This window comes from Epargyreus clarus, unplaced genomic scaffold (assembly GCF_041222505.1).
Source record: "Epargyreus clarus isolate Ecla_fem2 unplaced genomic scaffold, WU_Ecla_fem_2.2 ptg000005l, whole genome shotgun sequence".
Lineage (NCBI taxonomy): Eukaryota > Metazoa > Arthropoda > Insecta > Lepidoptera > Hesperiidae > Epargyreus > Epargyreus clarus.
Genome location: NW_027332213.1, coordinates 7,246,306 through 7,272,643, shown reverse-complemented (window position 1 = coordinate 7,272,643; position 26,338 = coordinate 7,246,306). Strand labels below are relative to the sequence as shown.

General features: G+C 33.5%; 3 protein-coding genes across 4 annotated transcripts in view; 2 read left to right on the top strand and 1 right to left on the bottom strand.

Annotated features, from left to right (window-relative positions):
- LOC140758010 (lachesin) overlaps nt 1–26,338 on the bottom strand; it is a 210,404-nt gene that overhangs the window by 50,223 nt on the left and 133,843 nt on the right. For both annotated transcript variants that reach the window (XM_073093948.1, XM_073093949.1), the window contains 2 exons: nt 16,194–16,276; nt 13,626–13,747 (listed from right to left, as the gene is read on the bottom strand). In XM_073093948.1, the coding sequence (XP_072950049.1) occupies nt 13,626–13,747; nt 16,194–16,276 (205 nt within the window). The remainder of the gene's footprint in view (nt 1–13,625; nt 13,748–16,193; nt 16,277–26,338) is intronic.
- Nucleotides 5,909–8,760, top strand: LOC140757814 (facilitated trehalose transporter Tret1-like). Its single transcript, XM_073093685.1, has 4 exons — nt 5,909–5,917; nt 6,319–6,457; nt 6,771–7,800; nt 8,670–8,760. Exons 1-4 carry the CDS (start codon nt 5,909–5,911, stop codon nt 8,758–8,760), a joined length of 1,269 nt encoding a protein of 422 aa, XP_072949786.1.
- LOC140757813 (facilitated trehalose transporter Tret1-like) lies at nt 9,966–12,169 on the top strand. The gene is made up of 3 exons (XM_073093684.1): nt 9,966–10,103; nt 10,443–10,581; nt 10,857–12,169. The coding sequence occupies exons 1-3, from the start codon at nt 9,966–9,968 to the stop codon at nt 12,167–12,169; spliced, it is 1,590 nt and encodes a 529-aa protein (XP_072949785.1).

The following is a 26,338-nucleotide window of genomic DNA, read 5'->3' as shown; positions in this document are numbered from 1 at the left end:
TCCTTCAACAAGCTTCTATTGGCATGTTGGAAGCTTATGTGAGATATAATGCTGAATATACGTAATAATTAAATTGTTTGAACTTGCGCATAGAGTGTCGAATTCGATTCCTAGCCAGGCAAATATTTAAATAGCAGATATGTGATATCAGTTTTGGGAAAAATATTTTTTCACGAGAGTATAAAATGGATTTTTCTTATTGTTTTTTTTTGGAAATCAAATTCGAAACTTTTGAATCACGGTGAGAACTGTTTCGAATACGTGGATCGTCTCTTAGTAGAATTATTGCGATACAAGCTTACATTGACCATTTAGCTCTTAGGGATGAATTTTCTCATCTAAATTAAATGTTTATTTCGTGTGAAAAATTTCGCACTTAACGGCCGGCGGCAAAACGATTTATTCAGTCAGTCAGTCAGTACGTAGATAAATTTGATAAAGTATCTTGACGTGTTTTACACACAGAAAAACCTGATAAAAATATACAATTTATACAAGATGAGAGATACAGTGTAAGAACTTACTTTAATATACAAATTTCGTTAAAAGCCCGTTCTTACAGAACGGCTCCTTAAAATAAGAGGTTCAGACTTATCTCTAATTCTTAGTTACAGTGTAAGCGAGCATTTATGTCGCATTCAGTAGAAAGTATTTACCCGACAGGTTTACGCTTATTTTATCGAACTGCCTTCTGGCAACGGTCTCGATTGCGGAGTAAGTTAAATTTATTTTCTCCAAAACGACGTATAGCCCATAAAATACGGCGAAAAATAGTTCTATATTTCAAACATTTCAACTGATACAATTTAACTGGTTTATTATTTCTACGTAAAGCTTTTAAGATTTGAAAGTAATTGAGGTATTTTGTGTGTTCAAAATTTACTACGAATACACACGTACACGTTACCACGTTATTACACAATTAAAACGCATTTAAAAAATGGCATACTATATAATCCTATTTTGCCTTAGTTAATAACTTTTTTCAAAGGGGCTAATGTAAATAAACAACCAAAATGACTGCCACATAAAAAAATATTAAAATGTATACCTATTTATTTGAATCATACGCATTATTATCCTTATAAGTAATTAATTTCATACATTTCCTTTTTTAATTATATTACTATCCTTACTAATATTATACATCCGAAAGTAACTCTGTCTGTCTGTCTGTCTGTTTGTCTCTTCTTCACGCCTAAACCACTGAACCGATTTTACTAAAATTTTGTACAAAGATAGTCTGAGACCCGAGAAAGGACATAGGATAGTTTTTATCCCGAAAGTCCCACAGGAAGTGGGGATAATATTAATATAGGGATAGGGGGAATTAGTAAGGATTGAATCGTAAACTATGCATTTGATCAAGTGATGATCTTTAGCAAAGTTGTTATCCATGAGCCCACGAAGGTTTCAGAGTTGGTACGGCCAATTTTCGCCAGATGGCGCCACTATCATTCCAATGAAGGTACGAATTTTCAGTTTTATGTATGTTAGTATGTCATATTATTTTCTTTTAAACGCGGGGAAGCCGCGGGCAAAAACTAATTAATTATAAACCGCAATTAAGCAGTAGCAATTTGCTATCCTCATATTGGATGTTTCACAACAAAAAGTGGTTTCCAATCATCGATCTTAGAGCAGAACTAACTCCCCTATTACTATTGCTTATCGCTGAGTATTAATAAAGTTTGTGGAGCCACTTAACTATCTTGTTCCGAGCGCTCCCTCGGGAATACTCGAGTTCGATCAGTCATAATTTCATAGAATAACAAAATAATGGACACCTATGAAATGTTAAGGTAACATTTTTAGACACGAATTTCCTTGTTCCTGTTCTTGTTACATATCAATTGTTCTAAATTAATATTATTAAATATCTACTTTTAAATGAGGTAACATATTTTTATAATGGACAAAGTAGCTGTTATTAGTTTAACGTGTAAAAACTCATTTGGGTCTTTCCCTAGAACCAGGAGGTCTGAAACCATAATCCGCAACGCTGATGAAATGGGATTTTGTGAATTGTTTGACTTTTTATTAAGGCTAATTTGTATAAAACACACAATGTCTCTGCATTAACGTTAAATTGTCCTTAAACGGCAGTTCTAAATAAAGAACACGTAATAATGCCAATAATTAAGTACAAAAGCAAACCCCGGCAAGTTGCCGCAGAGGCGGAACGCGTCTAATTTAAGAAAGCAATTAGGGCGGGTGTCTACAAAACAAAACACTCTCATGGCGGATTGCATACGAGCGTGAAATTTCATTTTATGTCCTGGATTAATGTCATAAATTGCTCGCCATTTCGCCGGCGCTCCTCCAAGTTTTAAATCGTTTGTATTGTTCACTGCGGAGACGAAACTTAATGTGACTTAAACGTTGTTACTGCGGTGAATGTAGGTAAAACTGGGGAACGACACGTTAAATTGTAGGGAGTTTCATCCGAGGAATGTAGCAAGTCTCATCCGTACCGCGCTCGCGCATTTTTCATGTGACATCTCGCTTTGTTGCGGTTGGAAAATAAATTAGTAACAATTTCATTGTTTGCGAGAATAAATAACCGTCGTGCGGTGCCAACGTTACATTTCTAGCAAGCACGTCGTGCGCTAAGTTTGTCGTACGACGTCAAAAGTAGCGTTTGCAGAAATAAGCTCCTATCTGTTACTTACAATCTCGAAATCTACTTTGTCAGATAGAATGTTATATTTGCAAAGTACTCCAACATTTGCAGGTCACGGAAATGTAAAGCTGTATTATTAATATCCGCAAATGTGCACATGAATGTTGTGGTTGAGATTGGAGAAGATTTTAGAGAATAATCATTTTTCATTTAGGTATCTGTGAAGATACGTAAAATATGGTATTGGATTGTTTGTAAGAATTAATGGGAGATTAAACTTTTAATGATTTAACTCTTTTATAGTTATAAATACCTGATATTATATTTCGAAAAAATAGAAAATTGTCTTTCGACTTACGCACTGTCTACCAGTTTGCATTAGGCCAGCTCGATGGACTAAGGGCTAACCTTGGAGAGGAGATCCGTGCCCAGCAGTTGGATAGTAATGGGTTGAATACCATACGCAGTAATAAACGAAAGTAGCACTATATCTTCATTTTTCTTTTATAACAAAATAAATAATTTATCTCAACAAGAATCTCAATCGTAACAAAGAGCGGCGCGCATTATTTACTCGAAGAGATTATCTTAAAGTATTTAAAATAATTAGTCATCTTAAACAGGAATGGCTTCAGTTAAACTTCGAGACATAAGACGAGACAACATTGGCGCTTGCGAGAGGCAATAACATTTTACGCTCTGCACTTCGAGGACTGAGAGCGAATAGCACTGTTGAAAATATAATTACTTTTGTTTCGTATTTTAGGCATGACGACAATATATATTACACACATAATAACTAATTAGAAAGATTAAATCTATAACATAATATTATGTACTTCCAAGAAGCAATAATGTCAGATGTAGATTCCGCTATGTCTGACGACGCAGTACTATCTCAGTCAGCACTCAGGAAACGTAATTACACGTACGACTTGTACTTAATCTTTAGAATTACATTTGTACGTTTTGTAGTACAATTTACAATTACGAAGTTTTAAATCTGTAACATCATGTTACGTACTTCCAAGAGGCAATAAAGTAAGATGTAAATTCCGCTATGTCTGACGACACAGTACTATCTCAGTCAGCACTCAGGAAACGTAATTACACGTACGGCTTGTACTTTATCTTTAGATTTACATGTACTTTTTAATGTACAATTTTTAAATCACATTTATTTACTACATTTAAATCGAAGTCAAAACGATGTTATGTACAAACTAATTAAAAAGTTTAAATCCGTTATATTACATTATTCCAAGAGTGAAAAACTAAAAAGTAAATTCCGCTAAGTCTGACGACGCAGTACTATCTCAGTCAGCACTCAGGAAACGCAATTACACGTACGACTTGTACTTAATCTTTAGAACAACATTTGTACGTTTTGTAGTACAATTTACAATTACGAAGTTTTAAATCTGTAACATCATGTTAGGTACTTCCAAGAGGCAATAAAGTAAAATGTAAATTCCGCTATGTCTGACGACGCAGTACTATCTCAGTCAGCACTCAGGAAACGCAATTACACGTACGACTTGTACTTAATCTTTAGAACGACATTTGTACGTTTTGTAGTACAATTTACAATTACGAAGTTTTAAATCTGTAACATCATGTTAGGTACTTCCAAGAGGCAATAAAGTAAGATGTAAATTCCGATATGTCTGACGACGCAGTACTATCTCAGTCAGCACTCAGGAAACGTAATTACACGTACGACTTGTACTTTATCTTTAGATTTACATGTACTTTTTAATGTACAATTTTTAAATCACATTTATTTACTACATTTAAATCGAAGTCGAAACGATGTTATGTACAAACTAATTAAAAAGTTTAAATCTGTTATATTACATTATTCCAAGAGTGAAAAACTAAAAAGTAAATTCCGCTAAGTCTGACGACGCAGTACTATCTCAGTCAGCACTCAGGAAACGTAATTACACGTACGACTTGTACTTAATCTATAGAACTACATTTGTACGTTTTGTTATACAATTTACAAAGAAAGAAATACTTATTTTTTGTTGACATCGAGTACCAGCTTGGCAAATAGGTAACTATACCATTATCACAATTATTGTAGTCCTCTTATCAAATGTAAATTAGAGGTTGCAAGAGTTTTAAACAAATTAAGTTTCACTCGTCTCTTTATCTTTACTTATTTTTTGTTCATCCATAACCTAACCTAACCTACCCATTATCACTCAATGCAAATCTTTAAATCAATATTCTTATGACACATAAGTCATCGTAATAGGAAAGGCTCAGCGCCCGTAATAAACTCTTCATCAATTTTATAATGATTGCCAAGGTTAGACTAATTATTTCCATAAACCGATCTATGGTTTGGAATATTTTTTCCGCTATTTGACAATATTAAGGCAACTACTAAATGGCAGTGATAGCCTAGTGGTTAAGAAACTCCGCCTCTCAATCGAGGGTCTGAGGTTCAAATCCCAGGCACGCACCTCTGATTTTTCAAAGTTATATGCGTATTACAAATTAATTATCACTTGCTAAACGGTGAAGGAAAACATAGTGAGGAAACCTGCATACCTGAGAGATTTGAAAAAAAAAATCTCAAAGGTATGTGAAGTCTACCAATACGCACTTGGCCAGCGCGGTGGACTATGGCCTAATCCTTCTCATTATGAGAGGAGACCCGTGCCCAGCAGTGGGACAGTAATGGGTTCTTGATGAAGGCAACTACACAAACATTTATTGTTTGAATTAAATAGCGATTAATGAATAAATAAGTAGGTTGACACAGTTGTTGTATTTATCAAACTTTTAACTACATTAATATATACCTATACGATAATGTTGTTCAGTTTTACTGTAGTATATGTATTAAATTAACGCCTTTTAGATAACAGATAGATTAATAATATCCACTATAGAAAGTACTGGAACAGTGAAATTTACTGAATAAATTGCCAGTACTATTTGTGACTTTTAGTGGAAAGAAGTATATAAGCAAAAATACACAAAGAAATTTTGCGGTAACACGAAAGAGATAAATTGCTCCGCATTAATAAGCTCATGACTGTCCTTGAAAAAGGTTCGGAAATAAATGTGAGCGAACTTTAACCTTTGTATTTAGTCCTAAAGGGCAGTTACAGGTTAAAGAAACTATTCTCCGTAAAAAACATGGAACAAAACAATTTATTAAATGAGTGTTCTTGCGAAAATACGATCAATGAATCTTGTAAACAAAGAAGTGGAAACCATGCAAAGGGGTTGGAAAAATGTGAATATACGATTGAATGGAAACCCTTTATGAGACAGGTAAGTCACTTTAGGTATATTATTTAGAATTAAATAAATAAATTCTTGTGTAAATACTTGTTATGATAATTATGATATCGATCCTAGAATGATTATTAATTGTTGAGTAAAAAAAATGCAAAAGATGCATTTATCGGATGTAGATAAGTAGGATTAATGTCCTATTAGCTCTCGTTTATGTGGTATCCGTATATCCGGATATTTTAATTAATTTTGTTCCCTTAATTGTCTACAATTTTTTTTTATAGGCTGTAGGTAGAACAAATTTAAATGTTTATGAAACATACATATATTATATTTGCATCCAGCATTTAATTTTATTTTTAATATTGTACTTATTCTTTATGTTCCAAATTAAAGATTACTTCTTGAAATAATGAGTATTTTACATTGTTTTTTAGCTTCTTGTGAGCAGTGGTATTTGGGTAATGTACTTCATGCTTGGCTTGAGTACCGGTGCACCAACTGTGTTCATACCTCAAATAAGAAAAGAGGTGAATTCCACATATGTAATAGACCAGGAAATGGCATCATGGCTATGTAATATAATCCTTTAATTTATTTTACTTTATTAAGTGCACACATAAACCAATAAATATAGTATTTTCCTTGAGAACAAAATATTGAAACATACAAAATTTCACTGTATTTTTTATTTGTCCTATACAAATGTATGATATAAAAAATAGATGCTATCGCGTATCGTTAAGTAAGTAAATATAATGACACGAAATTTACCATGCCAATTCATATAAAACACACTTTTTTATTTCAAAGTCTTGAGCAACGTCGTCTACAAGTTTTGGTCTGCTCTATAGCACACAAGTCCAATAAGATTTATTTTTATTTTCAGCATCTGCCATACCGTATTCTGGGGTACCTGCTGCTTTTATATTGCCTGCTTTGACCCATGTCGCTGGAAGAAGAATAACTTTCTTAATACTAGCATCATCTTCGTTGGCAGGTTACATAATTTTCCTCGTCAGTACAACTGTACGAGATTTACTAATTAGTGAAGCGATGTTCGGGTTGCCTATAAGTAGTTGTTTTACATTATTACCCATTATAATCACCGAGTACACTTTACCACGTTATAGAGGTTTATTTTTAACACTTAAAACTGCGTCTTTGTACTGGGGCATTTGGGTCTCGAATGCTATTGGAACATTTTTTTACTGGAAGAACATTGGATATTTTGGTATATGTTGTAATGTGTACGTTTTTGTATCCGGTTATTTCTGGTACGAATCGCCGTACTGGCTCGCAAGTAAAGGACGTTTCAAGGAATGCACAGATTCACATCGCCACATCAAAGGCTCTAGTGCTGCAGCAGAAGAGGAATTGCAAAAATTACTGGATTCTCAAAAACGTGCTTTGGAAATTAATTCAGATAATAAAAATAGCGTATTATGTTGTAGCAATTTTGTAAATAACTTTATAGAAACTATGCGTAACGAACAGTTCTATAAGCCCACCCTTGTATCCTTTCTATTGATGACATTATATCAGTCTTCTGGAAAGCTGGCATGCACGATATATGCTATAGAATTAATCAAAAAAATTACACAAAGTGAATCAACAGCGTACAAGGGGATGTTGATATTGGACGGCGTTACGGTTTTCGGTATGTACATTGGCTGTATTTTAGCAAAGTTCCTAAAACGAAGAACCTTAATGTTATACTGCTCGACTTCAGGCATTTCATTCTTATTTATAATGTCCCTTTATTTGTATTTAATAGAACTAAATATAATTGTTGAACATAGTATTTTATCTATTTTGTTATTAATTTTTTATCAACTAAGCATTAGTTGCGGCCCGATTATTCTAGCAAGTTCTATGTACAGCGAAATGGTGCCAATCAAGTTCATAAGTTACAGCATGTTTGCCATGGCGTTCTTTAGTGTGCTTCTGATGGGAACTGTGATAAAAGTTTCTCCTGCAATATTTCATAATTTAGGGTTGCATAATGCGTTCTTGATTTATGGTACATGTGGTGGTTTATGTTTGATTCTTGTGTATAAATATTTGCCTGAAACGAAAGACAAAACCCTTCAAGAAGTAGGTGAATATTTTAGAACTCGTTCGGAGTCAAGGAAATTAATTATTAAAACAGGTGATAATAGAAATCAATAGATGCTTGTCGTTCTATTTTCATGGGATTGCACGGAGTCTCAAGTCAATAAGATTTTTACTAAATGTCTTGGATTATTACAAGTTATTGGTTTTCTGGGCCGCGTACAGTATTCACGTGTTAAAAATATTGTGTAATATACAAATGCAAATTTATTCTATCTGAATAAATTGTATACAATAACTTCAGACGATGAAACAAATAAATTTTAATACCCATATCAATTCTATTATTCGTCTAAGTATGTCAAGTGTGTTAAGTATGTAATGTGTGTGTTGTGTATAATTCTCTGTTAAATTTAAGTTCATCGAATAAATTAATTCTAAGGTATATTCATACTTATAAAAAAATATTTACATGTATTTGGAAGTATAAGCAATATTAAATGCGTAAAAATAAAAAAAAAATACGTAAAATGTGTTTTAATGAACAAAAAAATTGGAACCGGTTTAGATAATATTGAAATCATGTTTAGTGCTCGCCACTTTATTATAGTTCGATGTTATTTAAATTTTGGTGTTACTGTATTTTTAGAGAGGAATTTTGTCGATTTTCATGGAATAAAGTTATGTTATTTCTTCTTTTTTACGTGGGGAACCCTGTGTGGGTTTCCATCAGCATTGGCGACAGCGGAGAGGATACTCTGGACGCCTCTCGGGTCGACAGGTACGCTATAGTACTCTTCCGCGGTCTCGACAGCACAGTATAAGAATCTACCGAATTGAATTTGTACCGTGCCGACAGCGTTTGCCTGCATCAATGTCTTATTTCTCCGGTAGGAATTAGTTAAAAAATGTTATAATGCTCTTTGTACCTGTTAAATGTATTGAGAGAGAACGATACGCTATAATTATCTTTGAGTTATTTTTTTAAATTAAACCTGTAGAAACACAGTAGGTACGAAATATAATTGTATTAGAATGTATAACGATAAAACATGTTGTATAATAAAATATTATTTACACAGTATGTGTGTATGAAGGCAATTAATATTATTAAATCATAGTACATATAGACTTTTAATTGCTTATATTGACACTGTAATATTTGGTGACTAACATTCGACCATAATCGTTTTTGAAAATTTTAAGGATTTTTATTGATAAAACAATAAGCAAAAAAATCAGAAGAGACGAAAAGCAAAAAATATAAAATATACAAGTAAAAAGGAAGTGAAGTTCGTCTACCTATGATTACCTACGGACGAATAAAATACGATTTTTGCTTAAAAATCTTAATAATCTTAAAATCGTAAATCGTTTGCTGTGAAGATAACAGTTGTTAAGCATAGTCTGAGGTCTTACGTGTTGCTTTAAAATATATGACACACTAACCCGCCTTCGCACGGGTCATCATCAGTAACCCATTAGTGCCCCACTGCTGGGCACGGGTTTCCTCTCAGAATGAAAAGGATTAGGCCATTTATATGTATAGAAGTATAGATAAGTTGGCCACTAAATCCATTATTTTGCCAATTGAAGTACAAAATAATAATTCACCGTTGGAATAAAATAACAATAAATGAGTCGTCTGACACAGGAATTGCTACATTTATCAAAGTTTTAACTACATTAAATTACATGCGATAATGTTTATCAATCTAGCTGTCCAAATGTACCTTTTAATTAATGTACATTAGTTAACAAATTGATACTTTTGTAAAGAAACAAAAACTAATGCAACGATTAATTAGTTTTAGGAAAATATTGCCAGTACTATTTGTGACTTTTAGTGGGAAGAGGTATTAGCGCAAATATACAAAGAAAATTTTGCGAAAGAGATACATTGCCTCGCAATAATAAGTTCATAACTGTCCTTAAAAAGGTTCGGAAATAAATGTGAGCGAACTTTAACCTTTGTATTTGACCCGAGAGGACAAGTTACAGGTTAAATAAACTAGTCTTCGTAAAAAGCATGGAACAAAACGATTTATTAAATGAGCGTACTTGCGAAAATACGATCAGAGAGTTTTGTAAAGAAAGAACTCACAACCATGCGAATGATTCGGAAATATGTGAAAAGAAGATCGAATGGAAACCCTTTTTGAGACAGGTAATGGCATTATGTCTATTAGAAAATAAACAATGAAATACACTAGTAAAAATTAGTTATAATAACAATGTGAACATCGCTGAAGTACGATCGGATAATGCTAAATAAGTTTTAATTAAAGTTAGCCACAAAATTGTTCAAGTGATGAGGAATTATCAAGTACAATACAATACAAAAATGCTTTATTGTACACCAACTAATACATGAAAAATATACATAAACATAAAAGTACAACAGGCGGTCTTATCACTTCAAAGCGATCTGTTCCAGACAAACATAGAGTTGTTGAAAGAAAACATTTCAGATGCAAGTAATAAGTAATAAAGAATATTTTTTTAGGTTCTTGTCTGCAGTAGCGTTTGGGTGTCCTATTTTATGCTTGGCTTGAGTATGGGTGCTCCAACTGTGTTTATTCCGCAAATAAAAAAGGAGGCAAATTCTACAAATGTTATTGACCAGGAAATGACATCATGGCTATGTAATATTTAAAACCCTATTATTTACTTAATTAGTTTTGTATTCAGGCCAAAATAATGACATTAACCTCGCGGACGTTATGTTAAAGCATATAAATTTTTGCCGATATACGAATTAATCGCACTTATCCGTACAATATCTCGTTTCTTTACATAAAGATTGGCGACTTTCACAATAACTATCGTGGTGTTGACAGCCATCGATGTTCCACGAGGAGATGTCGTTCTTTTGTGGCCTACTGAATAACAAATCCATAGTGTTTTTTTTTATTTTCAGCATCTCTAATACCGTATTCGGGGATGTTAGGTTCTTTTATATTACCTGCATTGAGCCAGTTAGCAGGCAGAAGAATGACATTTTTAATATTAGCATCGTCTTCATTAGTGGGCTTTATTATCTTCCTCGTAAGCACAACTATACGAGATTTGCTGCTAAGCTTGGCGATGTATGGGTTGCTTGTGACTAGTTCTTACACTATATTGCCCATTATCGTCACAGAATACACATCACCACGCTACAGAGGTATATTTTTAACGCTCAAAACTGCGTCCTTCTACTGGGGTATTTGGGCTTCGAATGCTATTGGAACATTTTTTTACTGGAAGAACATTGGATATTTTGGTATATGTTGCAATATATTTGTTTTTATAACCGGCTTTTGCTGGTACGAATCGCCTTACTGGCTCGCTACTAAAGGACGCTACAAGGAATGTATAGAATCACATCGAAAATTAAAAGGCTGTAGTTCTGATGCTGAAAAGGAATTGCAGGAATTACTAGATTCTCAAAAGTATGATTCTTTGGAAATTACTTCAGATAATCCAAATAGCAAATTATGGAAGTGCAGGTTAGTGGAAAACTTTATAAAGACTATGCGTGATGAACAGTACTATAAGCCCACACTTGTGTCTTTATTACTGGTGTTATTATATCAATCTTCCGGCAAAATGGCATGTACAATATATGCCATAGAATTAATAAAAAAAATAACAGATAGTGAATCAACAGCTTACAAGGGGATGTTAATATTGGACGGTGTTACGGTTTTCGGTATGTATATGGGATGTATATCATCGAGGTTCTTGAAACGAAGAACCTTAATGTTATGTTGTTCCACTTCAGGGGTATTTTTCTTGTTAATTTTATCTCTTTACTTGTACCTAATAAAACAAGGTGTAATTGCTGAAAGTAGTGTAATGTCTATTCTGCTATTGACTTTTTATCAACTAAGCATTAGTTGCGGACCCATTATGTTAGCATCTTCGATGTATAGTGAAATGGCGCCCACCAAATATATGTCTTACAGCATGTTTGCAATGGGGTTCTTCACTGGATTTGTAATGGCAACCGTAATAAAAAATTCTCCTCTTATATTTGTTAAATTGGGGTTACACAACGCATTTTTGATTTACGGTATTTGTGGAGGTATTTGCACAATTTTTGTTTACAAATATTTGCCAGAAACGAAAGATAAAACTATTCACGAAATAAGTGAATATTTTAAGACGTCTCGTAAAGAGGCGAAGGAACTAATTTCAAGAACAAGATACAATAGAAATAAGATAGACAAAAGTGAAGAACAGATGTAAGCGGGGTATCTGTCGTACATCTGCAAGACCTGCATTTTTTGATAACACAAATGGTATATAGAAAATATCGTAGTAGTCTAATATAGGATATTGTTTATTGTTAACATCAATTTGACTGTACATTATTCCTTTCAAATATTTCACAGAGAAATCGTTCGAAAGTACAGTTTCTCAAGTTCAAAAAGTTGCTTTACACACGCGAAAAGGTGCTTGAATGTTTATTCAAGCTAAATGTTGCTCAAAAACCCGAAAAACGGACCGCTGTATGCCTACATAACATAAAATATCAACAATATTAGGTATCTAAGAGCTCTCTAAAACTTCAGTATTTCGTTAAAGCACTTTGAAACACGACGCCCTAAACATTTGGAAACAATTTTCAAAGTCGTATGATGTCTGCCAAAAATTAGACTTTGTATTTACCAAACCGCGGGCGTTTCGAGTTTTGAGTGCGTGATCTGAGAAGCACAGTGCCTATAAAATAAATTTGAATGTTTGTTTGTAAATTCTTAATGACTACAGAGTATAATGTTTTACCCGACTGTGTGAGAAAGAGTGTAATTCCTACTATAAAATAGATGTTAATATAAAATATACATTTAGTATAATAATGTAGTGAAGGCAAACACAGACATAAAAGTTACTAAAATTATATTTATAATATAATGTAACGTGTAATAAAATTTATTTGCCGCAACAAAATAGTTTTATTTTGTAGAAGACAGAAGGGAAAAGGATCCCATAACCCATACTAATAGGCCCATGATTTATAAAAAATCATACAAGCGTTCCAAGTGGTTTAAGCTTAAGGTAGTGCTGGCGGGCACCGCAATCAAACGTAACATTACATAACCTAACAATGTGTATCTCGACTGTCCGCTAGATTTGATTTATTACATAGCATTGGGTACTTATGACAGCCTGAATAGATTTTAGGAGACCCTAAATCGAGACCTATATATGAGACCCTAAATCAACGAGAATTTATGTTTCATACACAAAATTCGTTATGTCACATTCAACATTGTAAAAATAAAATACTGTTAGCAACTTTTTTTATAAAATACCTTCATTGTGAAGAATACACCTATACATTGAAATATTTTTATGGTTATTAAAATAACTTACAATCTTGCCATAACAACCAACTAAACAATTGCGTCAATACGCACATAACTTTTCAATTTCAAATGAAATTAATTATCACTTGCTTTAGCGGCAAAGGAGAATATTGTCAAAAAACCAGCAAACATGTAATATTAAAAAAAATCACAACGTCTGGGTATGTGAAGTCTACCAACTTGCTCTTGGCCAGCGCGGTGGACTATGTTCTAACTACTTATTCCGAGATGGAAACTGTGCGCAGCGTAGGATATTAATGTAGCCACAGCTTTGCCAAAATTTTGAACAGAGAACCACAAATCTTACTAGGATATAAGAAGGTAGAGGTACTTACTCTGTAATTTGAGAGGTGGTTGACGACACACGTGAAATGCACGTCTCGGCCTTGTGTGACCGTGTGGTTCTCCAGCGCTTGCAGGAACTCCGGCTCGGCTTCTGACTGTATCGGCATTTCACCTACAACAATACATTTTTGTATAAAAATTGATGTTTAATGTATTGAAAGTAGCAAATGATCCGACCTTAACTGATTAGTGTCGCCCATTGAAATTTGTAACAACAGTACTGCTACTGTGTTCTAGTTTGAAAGGCGTGGTAAGGAAATATCCCGTATGAGAGGCATTTATCAGCGGCAGTAATTTAATCAAATTTGGAATTGATGACAATTGTCCATTGACAACAGTGGCCATTTACTATCATACGGTTTGCTTTTTATTAGGTATCTCACTGATATTTAACTGGATTCGTGTCGATCCTCCACGGTTCGCTTTGTACAGACATTTTTGTCGCGAATTTGCAAGATAAGGAATAAAACTCCTCCTAAGGTAATCCCTCTATGACATGAGGCTCTTCAAAAAAGGAAGAGCCGGCGGTACATTGGCGACTCCTCCGGTGTTGCAAATGTTCATAGAAAATAGTAGCTACTTTTCATCAGCCAGCCTGTCTACCTCATCCTTTAGGTATAACTATAAAAAAGGTAAGCATGTAATAAGAAATGTAAACTTCAAGTTTATTAACCTAAGTAGTTAAATATCATTCAACTTGTTAAATATTTTCACGTAGAAATTCATTTTTAATTATTCTAAATTATTCTTAGGAGCCTAAGGCCCAAGTCAAACTTTAAGTAAACTAAGCTTTACTCAAATCAGTTTAAAGCTTTGAATATTAGAATGGAATAATAGATAGCCGTAGAGCCTAGACGGAGACTTCGGGTCAAGTGACGTAGTCGTTTGAAATTTTATGTTTGAATCGTTTTGAAATGTTATTTTTGACACTGTTATATTTAAGCAAATTTTGATTTGATTACGTAAAGTATTGTTAAGTTGGAGTAAATAGGATTTTCTGCTTAATAAATTTCTGTCTTATGACTTATGCTTATTTACGAGTAAGTACGCTTTTTTCAGTATCAGCGATTGGCGATTTGGCGATTGCTTCGATGCTGTTTAACGTTTAAGCGATTTGCTGATTTCGGTCGCAGTATCGAAAACGCTCGTTATAGCCACTGCTTTAATGCTACATCGTCCTTTTCACGTTCAGTTGCTACTTGGAGCGTCCAAAAGTAGCTTTGACCGACTGTCAAACGTGTATGGAGTATAGCGTTTGATCTGCGCATCTAGCGTCGGAAAAACAACTAAATCGTCGATCCTTGATAGTATGCTTGCTGGTACCTTTATACCAGCAATGTACAGCGTTACTTTTGTTCAGAATCCACGAAGTGTTCTAATTTAGGTAACCTTAACTCTAATTTCATACTCCATGACATGTATAAGAAATTGCTTTCCACGTCTGAGCAATGTTAATCTTGCACCTGATTTATTGACGTCAGGTACGTGAATATTAGACATTATAATGTGCTTGTAAAGGGAAACATCTGGAAATGCTTATTATCTAAGAATTATGTATTCTAATACGTAATTATTATACTATTCTTTTTATAAGAACAGATACATGCCCAGCAAATCATATCACACATATGCCCAGCAATTCTCACTTATCTGTATCCTATTTGTGTACCATTTAGTTACATTTGTATTACAAGCACAAATTGTTAAAGCCATCCTCCGAACCGGAATATCCACTTCCGACAGATTTTCTAATAAATTAATATTCAATTTTCCTCACGAAGTCGACGTCTTAACTTGTCGATGTCGTTGTGGAATGATTAGAGGAATATTTGGCTGAACTTCGGAAGAAGGGGGAAGTATTTGTGAAATATTCACGAGATTTCGCCGATTTTGTATTGTGAGTTCAAATGGACAACATTTCAAAGGAAATTGTTTGTATAGTCGTTTTATGTATGAAAAGTGATAGAAGTTTCAAGTCTTCATCGTTCGTATCGTATTCGTATCGTTCTTTAAAAAGAAGATGTTTTAAAACGGTAAAAGGAGTATTGAAAAAAATTGTATTTACAATCGTCACGGAAATGGATCTTAATTTTTTACATTTTTTGCCGTTAAATGACCGTTAAATGTATAATAATAGTCAGTTTTAAATGTAGCACTTATTTATTTGACACATTTTGTATTTACATTTATCTTTACAAGAAAATAATGCCTTATTTTGTAACCTCACTCTTCACATTATAAATACGTTACTTCACGTTATATTTAATATATTCAACTTTTGTCAACGAAGGATTTCTGCAGACTAGAATTGGTCAAAATCGAACTTTGGGTCTACCAATTATTTTTTGTCTAAAACATAATGTATACTTCAGGCTGTTATTAATTTATTGATATTCAATTAAATATTTTATTACTTATTAAAGGTCCATGAAGAGAGAAAGACAAACAAGTAGAATATAACCATTAATACAACTTAATAATACAGGGAGCATTAATGGTCTCACCTACTACCTTTTAGGGTTTCAAGGCTATGAATAAGTAACTAAATTGTTAATTACCTGTGACAATAACACTAAGGAACGTCGCCAGCCACCAGGCCGCCTTTGTCGACGGCGGAATCATGTGTTTGTCGATTTTCCGTCTGAAACAAAAGGCGACATATGAATGAGTGAGCCAGTGCTAAAAATATAGGGTCAAAAGTGATCACTGCCTAAGCCTACTCATCGATAAGCATTTGAAAATGTACTGTGGGATACCTAGATATGATATGGTCCATAGGGTGAAACGCAATGATTACCATATTCCTCGTTGATTTATTGTGTAACGCCTTGTTTTTATTGCCCCGGCTGTGAATTTTTGTGACTGCACTGAACTAAATTTGCTAAGCTTTTTTTTAATTTTGGGCATGTTCTTTTTTCTACATGGTACCTCATAAGTTAAAGGAACTTTGTATATACCATTGGAATATGTCCTGTTAACTTTATTTAAATTTATTTAACCACGAAATAATGATTGTTGAGCCATGTCTGCTCAATTTCGCAGTGATAATTCCACAAAACAGTGTAAATGTTGACATTTAGTGCACTCATATAACGTAATAAAATGCAAAACATGATCATATTATACAGAAAGTGGAACATCCGGCAAAATGTTAATGACTCATGTTAATCTGTCCTTACAAAAGATTTTATGTGAATAATAAATGATGTGAAAAACAAATAGTAATTAGAGCAAAAAGATTTTACAAATAATGCAAAGATTACTCTCGAGCGTTTTATATTTATATTATACAAAATAGAGAGTTTAAATGTGTGTAGTAGACACTATTATTATCTAAAGACTGATTTAATTCTTTAATCCAGACAAAATGGTCGTATAATAATATAACATTTATTGTCTGTATTTCTGTCTCGTCAAGTAAGCCAGCATACTTTATATCTAATAACTTTAAACGAACAATTCTTGTATATATATAATCTGGATCTCGGGAACGGCTCCAACGATTTTCATGTAATTTTGCATGCGGGGAGTTTTGGAGGCGATAATTTCTGATCTAGTTAGGTTTCAATTTTAAAAATCTTCCTTTTAGAAAAAATACCAAGCAAAGCTCGGTCATCCATAGAACTCATACATTTTACATGTATCAATCAAGGTTTCCCATATTTCACAATAAAGACGAGCACCTTTAGAATATTTTTTTTAATTAATGAGCTGTCGAGCAGCTATACTGCCTCTACAAACCCACAACCAGCGCCTCTGGTGGTTATTTAGAAACCTAAAAGTAGTTGGAATATACAGCGCTCGATCGAGTCCTCGATTGATTTATACTAAAGGTACAGGCTGTGTTAATGCAAACAATTCGCTAAGTTCAAAAATAGCAGACTTTTGAGTTCAAATACTTTCGCGAGGTCAGTCCCACAATAATATAAGTATTTAAATTCTAGATTGCGATTACCTAATCACAGCTATATTAACGCCATTTGTTAGTAAATAATCGATCAAAAGTTTTGCCTACCAAAGGTCCATTTTTGATCATTTCTTCATACTAGACATTATCAAGTTTTGATCTTTGTTAGGTAAAAATTAGATTGATTGAATTTAATTACGGACGTAAATCATTTAATAGTAACTTTACAGTGACATACATAAATACATTGTACTCCATAATATTATCAAAATGTAAACCAGTAATTATAATAACACTGAAACACCTCAAAACCACAAACCAATCTATTCGCATGTAGGAACAATCAATGAACTCCAAATTCCAAATCTTGTCCAGTTACGATCGTGGCTCCAATTTCGTGTTCAATATACATTTTCCAATACCGGGTATCAAAGGTGAGACCAGTAATATATCCCAGGATATATTATTGCTTCTATGAAGTGCGAGCGGGCAGACGGTCGGTTAAAGTTCTGACGCCGTGTCAGCGCGGCCATAATTGAATCTTATGGGTCAGCTTTAGGGTTGCTGGCTTTCAGGTTAGAAGGATTTATATTCCTGGGATATGCTGCTCTCGAAAATAGTGGTTTCAAGACTTAACTACCAGTGTTCTCATAATAGTGCAATTAAAAATTATAATTTTTGAAGATTCCTTCAGAATTAATTTTCAAGGCGTAATAGGGTGTTTTTTGACCGATGGGCTACATTTTTTTTTATTTAGTTACTTTTATTTTAAGTATTTTACTTTTATTCAGTCAACATTCAGAGTTATCACGGAGTAACTTTTTGTTTTAACTGATGACGACAGGTAATGCAAATATAATTTCAGAAAAAATGATTCAATTTTAATTTTGAAGGTGCAATAAGCTTCTTATTTTTACTACTGTACTTAATTTCAGTTTTGTTTCTTTAGTTATTTTTTAGATTTAGTCAGTGGAACAATCATAGTTATCAATCAGCTTTCGTTTTGTTAATGTTTTGATAGTTTAATAAGTACATTTAATAGTTTATGTTTAAATAATTTATTTTAAGTAAATAATATATAAAAGTCTACAGTTGACAACCCTAGCCAGTTGCCCTTCTCGCCGTTTTCCTCTTATGATTGCTTTTGAAAACTGCACGCTCCGAGTTTATTTGCGAAAATGAATAAGATTATTGTCAATTTCTCACTGCAATGTCATCGTATGGTCAGCTGGTTTTATTTGATTTAGCGGAGTTAGGTACCCTATTCTCTTCTCGGAACTTACGTCTTCAGAGTGGCGAGGAATAGTTTCTAGATTCTATATAGATTTATGTCATTTCTTTGCAATAAATTTTGGATTGATGTAACTACTTATTTACATTACGTTAATATTATCTTTTGATTTGGTATATCTAGTAAAGTTATAGTCTTTTTCATTCTGAGACGAGACCCTTCTGGGCATCATTCAGGTTTAAAATATTGATCAGGCATTCGGATGTTATGGTTTAAAGTATTGATGATTTTTTTATGTTGGTTTTACTAATAAACGTCTATTTAAGCTAGTGAGCATTCTAAGTGTACGTATAATAAAATAAGAAAATTCCCAATTATTTACAAATATAATTATTAAATAATATTTAAAAAATACCACTTCTTAAAACGTACCGATTTGGCCTGTCAAAAGTTGTAACAAGAAATCGTTTAATAGAACCGTATTAAATGATTACAAAATGACATAGGCTACGTTATTAGTTCCGACACCATATCTAGTTCCTATATAAAATTGCAAAAACCATAGGGTCGATCGCTAGTGGAACCGAGTGGAAGTCTCGTGTAATAAATCACACTTTGCTAGTTTGACACCGAGAACTCGGTCGTTATCGCACTCCTCAGTTGCAATTTTACCATTTAATAAAGCTGCGTGATCATTTTAATACGGATCATTTTGTTGTGTAATCGACTGAAATGATTTCATTGGATCGTAACGTAGCTACTGTCTCAACTTTGAGTTGAATTTATATCAATTTTTAATACCTCACTTTTTAAAAGCGTGGAATATCGACAATCGGCGTGGCGGAGCGGTCACCATACAAAGGGTTCCTTATTCGATCCCCGGTTAGACAGATATCTGAATGATGAATTTAGATATCTGTTCTGGGTCTGGTTGTTTGTGTATTCATCTTTGTGTATTTCCATGGCAACCACGATACAGGGAACCCTGGTGTGCAGCTGTGAGTGTAGAAAGCATGTCTTTATTACTAGTTTGTTTATATAACACTAGCTAACCCGGAAAACGTTGTGTTGCCATATAAATAAAAGAAACGTTAAAGGTAAACAACCATTATCACTTAGGGGTATGAAAAATAGATAGTAGCCGATTCTCAGACCTATTGAATATGCATATAAAATTTGGTGAAAATCGGTAATCGTAAGAGTACGTTGTGACACGAGAATTCTACATATATAAGATAATTGCCTATTTTTTTAAGTTTTGACTGTAAATAGGATTCGAAACATATTTTTAAGTCTTTCAAATAGAATTAACCTAAGTAGGTAGGTGAGGTAGATAATAAAACATCTATTAAACTAGATGTGGCGGCTGTTTATAAAAATACAACATTCATTTATATTTGGTTTTATTTATTAATAGTCAAAAACTAACACATAGAAGAAAAATCTGAAAAAATATTCATCAATCATTTTTCACATTCGCTCCGTCATATTCGGTTGGTAAAATGTAGGTGGTTTACGATATTCAGATTTACACTATACACAGTAGGTATTTTATCATTGAACGAATGAGAATATCTAGATATAGAACTAAAATTGCAGTAGATTTTACATAACTGTAGGCACTTGAAAATAACTCGTCTGAAATTTTATCTCTAAGAGAATTTTGCTAATTTCGCGTCCTGTTATTTCAGAAATTTATTATTATAACACAATCATAGAATAAAACAGTCTGTTGTACTTGAAATAACTGTCATTCCATATTATATTAAATTTCACTCGCCAGTGATTACAGAAATTGATTATTTCAGACAACTTTTGTTACTAATTTTGTGTAGAAGAGCCACGAGTTCTTTAAACGAATTTATGTTAGTAAAAGGTGATTGTATAAAAATAATATGAACATTTAAAATTTATTCAATTTATTTGAAGGCAATGAAAATTCATATTTTTACGAATAGTTTTATTGGAACAGTTTAAAAAATTTACGCCCGTAAATTATTTTATTTTATTACAAACTAAATATAATTATTATAAATTTCATATATTTTATAATGAAATTAAAGGAATTGATTTACGTGGGAAATAATATAATAAAATGTATTTTTTAAATTATTCTGCCTTTCCTTTTTTATATTCGTTGAAAAATTAAATATAACTTGTATGATTATGAAATATGTTATATCATTGTAAGAAGATGAGGTGTTTGCCTTTATTTAAATAAATGTAGTTAGCTTTAAATAGACAACGGCTCAATCCATCGTAGGCCGGCCCTAATAGATTAAATTCTTGTTCCCCACAAATGAATACGGGATCGTAGTTTCATTTGATTTGTACAGGAATCCGTAAACATGGGCCAAGAAATAAATATCCCGTGTGGGATCCCCCGGGAACTAATTGCAGCCCTATCAGTATTGATGGGCGCCACCGCCGCGGGATCAATGTAAATTATCCATCCCTGATCCGCAAAATGCGATTATCGTACATCACTGCTGCGTTTTATATTTAAATTCTAGTTATACTTAACACTACTGTGTTGTGCATATAGCTATGGTGTACAAAATAGTTTTTACGGGTCATTTTGTTTAAAAATGATACTTAGCCTTAGTACTTATATAAGTATTACGTAAATAATTTCGGAATCTTATGTTGTTCCTTCCATGTATATTAACGTATTTTAGATAACATGTTAAAGTGATTTGTAAACAGATTTATTTATATAGATTTGTAAAACCTTTTGGACTTGGGAAATACTGCGGAATTTCGATGCCACTGAAATTATCTTTAAAGACTATGTAGCAAACTATTTTCTTACCATTTCTTAAAAGTAAGAAGTAGGAACGTAAAGTTAATTTAAACTCAGTATACAAATGACTGCATCGCACTACCACTAACAAATTTAGGAGACAACGCTATCTTACAGTTTCCAACTGCAAGCTACGTGATTAGAAAATTCAGTACGAGATACAGAATACGCTTATACATGTATTCTATTTAGGTTGTGCTTGATATTAATTCCTTAATATTGTATAATAAAATTTGTTTTCAAATAATTATTTGTTAAAATAATGATTATCTTATTAATTACAATATGTTTTATTTTTCTTCACGATTAAGTAGAATTCTTTTTTTATGTTTTTGTAATAATAAAAAATTGAATCTAAATTAAAAGTTATTTCATTTCTATCTGTTACACCCAATGACCCAAAGGGGAAAAGCCTAGTTAGGATCGCTATGGCTTAACCCTTGGGAACTAATTGCGGCCCTATCGATATTGATGGGTGCTACCGCTTCGGGATCCATATAAACTCATGCCCGTGAAGTGTCACTTTCTACGTATTCACTGAAGATTTTTATGACATAAAATGGATTAAACTATTATAAATAGACCCAAAGATCAATATATAATCATAGATACATATACTTCCAAACTAAATTGAACTTGAACTGAAGGTGGTAGAACCCTTTGCGGTTCGACTCCGGCAGCACCACCACCACTCCTTGTTCTGCCTCATAACAGCAGTGTTAAGCTCTGCTGTGTTCTGGTTTGAAGGGTGTGGTAAGGGAGACAAACTTTTTCGAGGCGTTACAGCTTAGTCCTCAGGGGTAGCAGCGCATTTATGGCCGATCAGGTAGAAACATCTAATCCTATCTGGAGTTGATTACATATGTCCATGGGCGCCAGTATCCACTTACCGTCAGGTGGACTGCATGCTCGTCTACTACTCCTATATTATAAAAAAAAAGATGCGTTGTTCCTGACTAAGGGTAAATGCCTTGTCTTTATTATTATTAATATAACCTGTAGACTTACAGCGAAGTGTGACATTGCTATTATTATGAGGTAGAAATGTGGTGATGTTTCCGGAGAGAATCCACGAAAGGTTCTACCACGTGCGCTCTTCTTATTGTTACTAATGTATTCTGAACGGTGTAGCAAAGCTAATAATAATAATTTATTAGACTACGAGTCCTGATTGGTCTAGAATATACTCGTAGTATGTACAATTGTACATGTAAATAACTTTGGGTAGGGCAGACCAACCAAGATGTTGAATATTACTGACCAACTTCTTTACCTTTAAATATTATACTTTACTGTGAAGGTCTTTGGCTGTGCTGTGCTGAAACTCATGTGATTATTAATATATTTATGTCTAATTCGACAAGGTTTGCTACATGTGGGCTATAAGTAATGAAGTCATTATCAATCTATAAGTCAGTTATGTACGTTATTCAGTTCAAAATGAAATATACTAGCGAAGTCGTAGTGAAATTTTATATTAAAATGTTTCACTTTATTCAGTACTGAAATATTCAGTTCAATTAAAGGATTTAAAACCGTGAAAACGATCGGCACTCGGGCTGAGAACTGTAATTAAAACTTTGTTCCGTAAACTATGATTAAAAACTCAGTCAGGAAACATACGATCGACTTTTTACTGTAACTAATTTAGCAGTGTTTTCAGGAAGAATGTACTCAGTGCACGACGACTGAGTAACTTTTAAAAGAATAAGATATAAATGTTAAGTGGAATCGAGTAAATTCTCGTGTCCAAAAGGAAGTTATTTTTAAAATTAATTTGATCATACAGAGTAAGAATTAGCCTGTACAAAATTACTACGTTAATTCCTACTATACCTTTCTATAATTACCTAGTATCTTTGTTGTTTTCATAAACAATTCGTACTAATGATACGTATCTTTTCTCCGAATATAAAGGTTAAGGTACAATCACAATGGGCCACAAAGTGGAGATGGAGCGACTTCACATACTCACCAATAGAAAAATATAAGAAACCCTCCGGAGTTAGGTAAAAAATTGTATTACCTGGTAATTAGTATACTTGGTGTAATTAAAATGATTTAATCGTAGCACAACTTCATTTGACAGAAGTTATTATACTGTTATTATATTTTCAATAAAACGTATTCGAGTAATTACACTAATTAAGTACTAATTTAATAACTTCGTCGATGCTGATATTCTTAGTTTTGATTAGTTCTTTATAATATGAATTTGTCGACATTTTTATTTGTTACCGTATTACTTACAATGAAATTATATAAAGAAAAGGAAAGAAGATCGATTCGGAATATCCTATACTAGTGTTTGCTTATAATACACACTTTAAGCCCCTATTTTACCCCCTTACGATTGTTTTTTTTTATGAAATAGTGAATAGATTCCATTATTTCTAATCATAAATTCAAATATTAAGTTTTATTGAGCTTGCTTTAAATTTGGCGGATTTTCAATATTCTATTCAACCTCCTTCCTGAAATATCAAAAGATTCTTCCTAAATGTGCGCCTATATCATAAAAATAACCTACTCAAAATCAAAATTTTACATTTCTGCCTACAATATAATTTAGGCTCTATGATGATAAATCAGTCAGCTAGGATTTATTTTTCATAATTATTAATAGACTAGCTGACCCGACAAACTTTGTACCGCCTCAAAATCTATTTATCAAATATATTTCATATAAAATATAGCCTATGTCAGTGTTTCCCAGCATTTTTCAGTCCACGGACCCTTAGGAAATCAAGCACAGTTTTCACGGACCCCCTTAATAAAATAAACTGCAAAAAACGGATGAGGTATTTATTTTAGTTATTACAGATAAAAAAAAAAAACAAATATAGAAGGTAATTATAACGGTTTATTATGAAAAATATGAAAAAGAAATATGTGAAGGTTGGTGTTGCTTTTTTGCAACTAAATCAGAGATATTCGGGTTGATGTTGCTACTAAGCTGTAATCTCAAATCAGATTCTACTTGTAATCTGTTTCTGTATTTGTTTTTTGTATAAACAAGAGCAGATAATGCCTTTTCACATAGGTATGTGGTATAAAAAAAAGCTGTAAAGCAGCCCTTTTGCATTTAATGAGCGATTTAAATATGGTCCAGAGATGACACCGTGGACCCCCATACATGTACTCGCGGACCCCCAGGGGTCCGCGGACCAAAGGTTGGTAAACGCGGGCCTATGCTACTCGTGGATAATGTAGCTTTCTAATGGTGAAAGAATTTTTAAAAACGTTCCAGTAGTTTTTGAGCCTATTCATTACAATCAAACAAACAAACAAAGGTTTCCTCTTATAATATTAGTATAGATATATCAAATGATATGTCAATGAGATGATTATTGTCACCCACGCTTCTAGTCCGGATACAAGTTAAAGGTACCTTATTATTATGCCTCATTATTGTGCTAATAATATTTAAGTCCTTCATTAAATATAACGATGAAATTATTGTGATAAGATTAACAGTTGTAAAAGATCCCGTTAACATTCCCAAAGGTTAATGTTTTTTAGAACCAAGAATGTGGTTAATTAGGTGTTCGTGACATTCTTCACGGAAGAAGTACGATAGTACGCGATATTAGAAGTTCGTACAAATTGTAGCAAAATTTTCGCAGTACTAGCTTTCCACAGTTGAACTAATAAAACTTACCGGTCTGACGCGCAAAGGGTCCCGGGTTCGATCCCCGGCCAGACAGATATCTAAATGATGAATTTAGATTTCTGTATCTGGGTCTGGGTGTTTGTGTATTTGTCTATGCATGTGTCCATGGCATCCACGACACAGGGAATCCTAGTGTGGGGCTGTGAGTGTAGAAAGCTTTTATATCACGGTAACTGTGAGAACTCAACCGTCTGCCCAAAGGAAATAATTGATTCTTTTGAGTATAGTTTAATAAGTTAGTTTCCACGAATTATATTAGAGTAACACGCGTATTGAAATTACACATATATATGGCTTTGGATACTAGTACTAAATTACGTTTAAATAAAGGTAACATTTAGGCTTTATAAACGCATCCTTTTTGTAAAAACGACATTTACCTCAATATATGGTTAACCATAGTAAAGTTTATTGTCATTTCCGTGTAAATTAAACACGGAGAGATGTTAATAGGCTACAAGTTAAACTACTACACATTTGTTGCAAAATCGGAATTAAAATTTACCAATAGTTTTGATTTACAACAAAACATTTGGTTCAAGTTTTTACTCCATGAAACAACAACACATGAAACTGCTTGGCCCAGTAAATTATAAATGATACTACTGTATTGAAGTGAAATCATGCTTTCGTTGGAACTCCACAACATAATACAAATGTGACATATCCTTTGTTTTTTTTTTTTTTTTTAACGAGGGGGAAACCTTCAAAAGGTACCCGGTGCCGTGGGAGCGACACGGGGTTATGTGGGACTCTTACCGCACTAAAACCCCCCCGGTGGCCGTCCTCGGAGCTGCGTAGAGGACTCCGGGATCTCCAACGGAACGCAACCGGAGTCCTCTTAGCGCTGTGCCCCGTCGGGCTCCGCCCAGGTGAGCTTGATACTCACCACACCGTCTGGTGTGCACGACGGTATGCGACCACACACCGCCGTCCTTCCCGGGGTCGCTGGCCGGGCGGTTTGAGCTCCCACTCTTGCCGTCCGCAACCCCGGAAGCCCCCTTTTAGTCGCCTCTTACGACAGGCAGAGGATACCGTAGCCCTATTCTGGTCCCGGAACTACAGGGACAAAATGTGATATATCCTTGT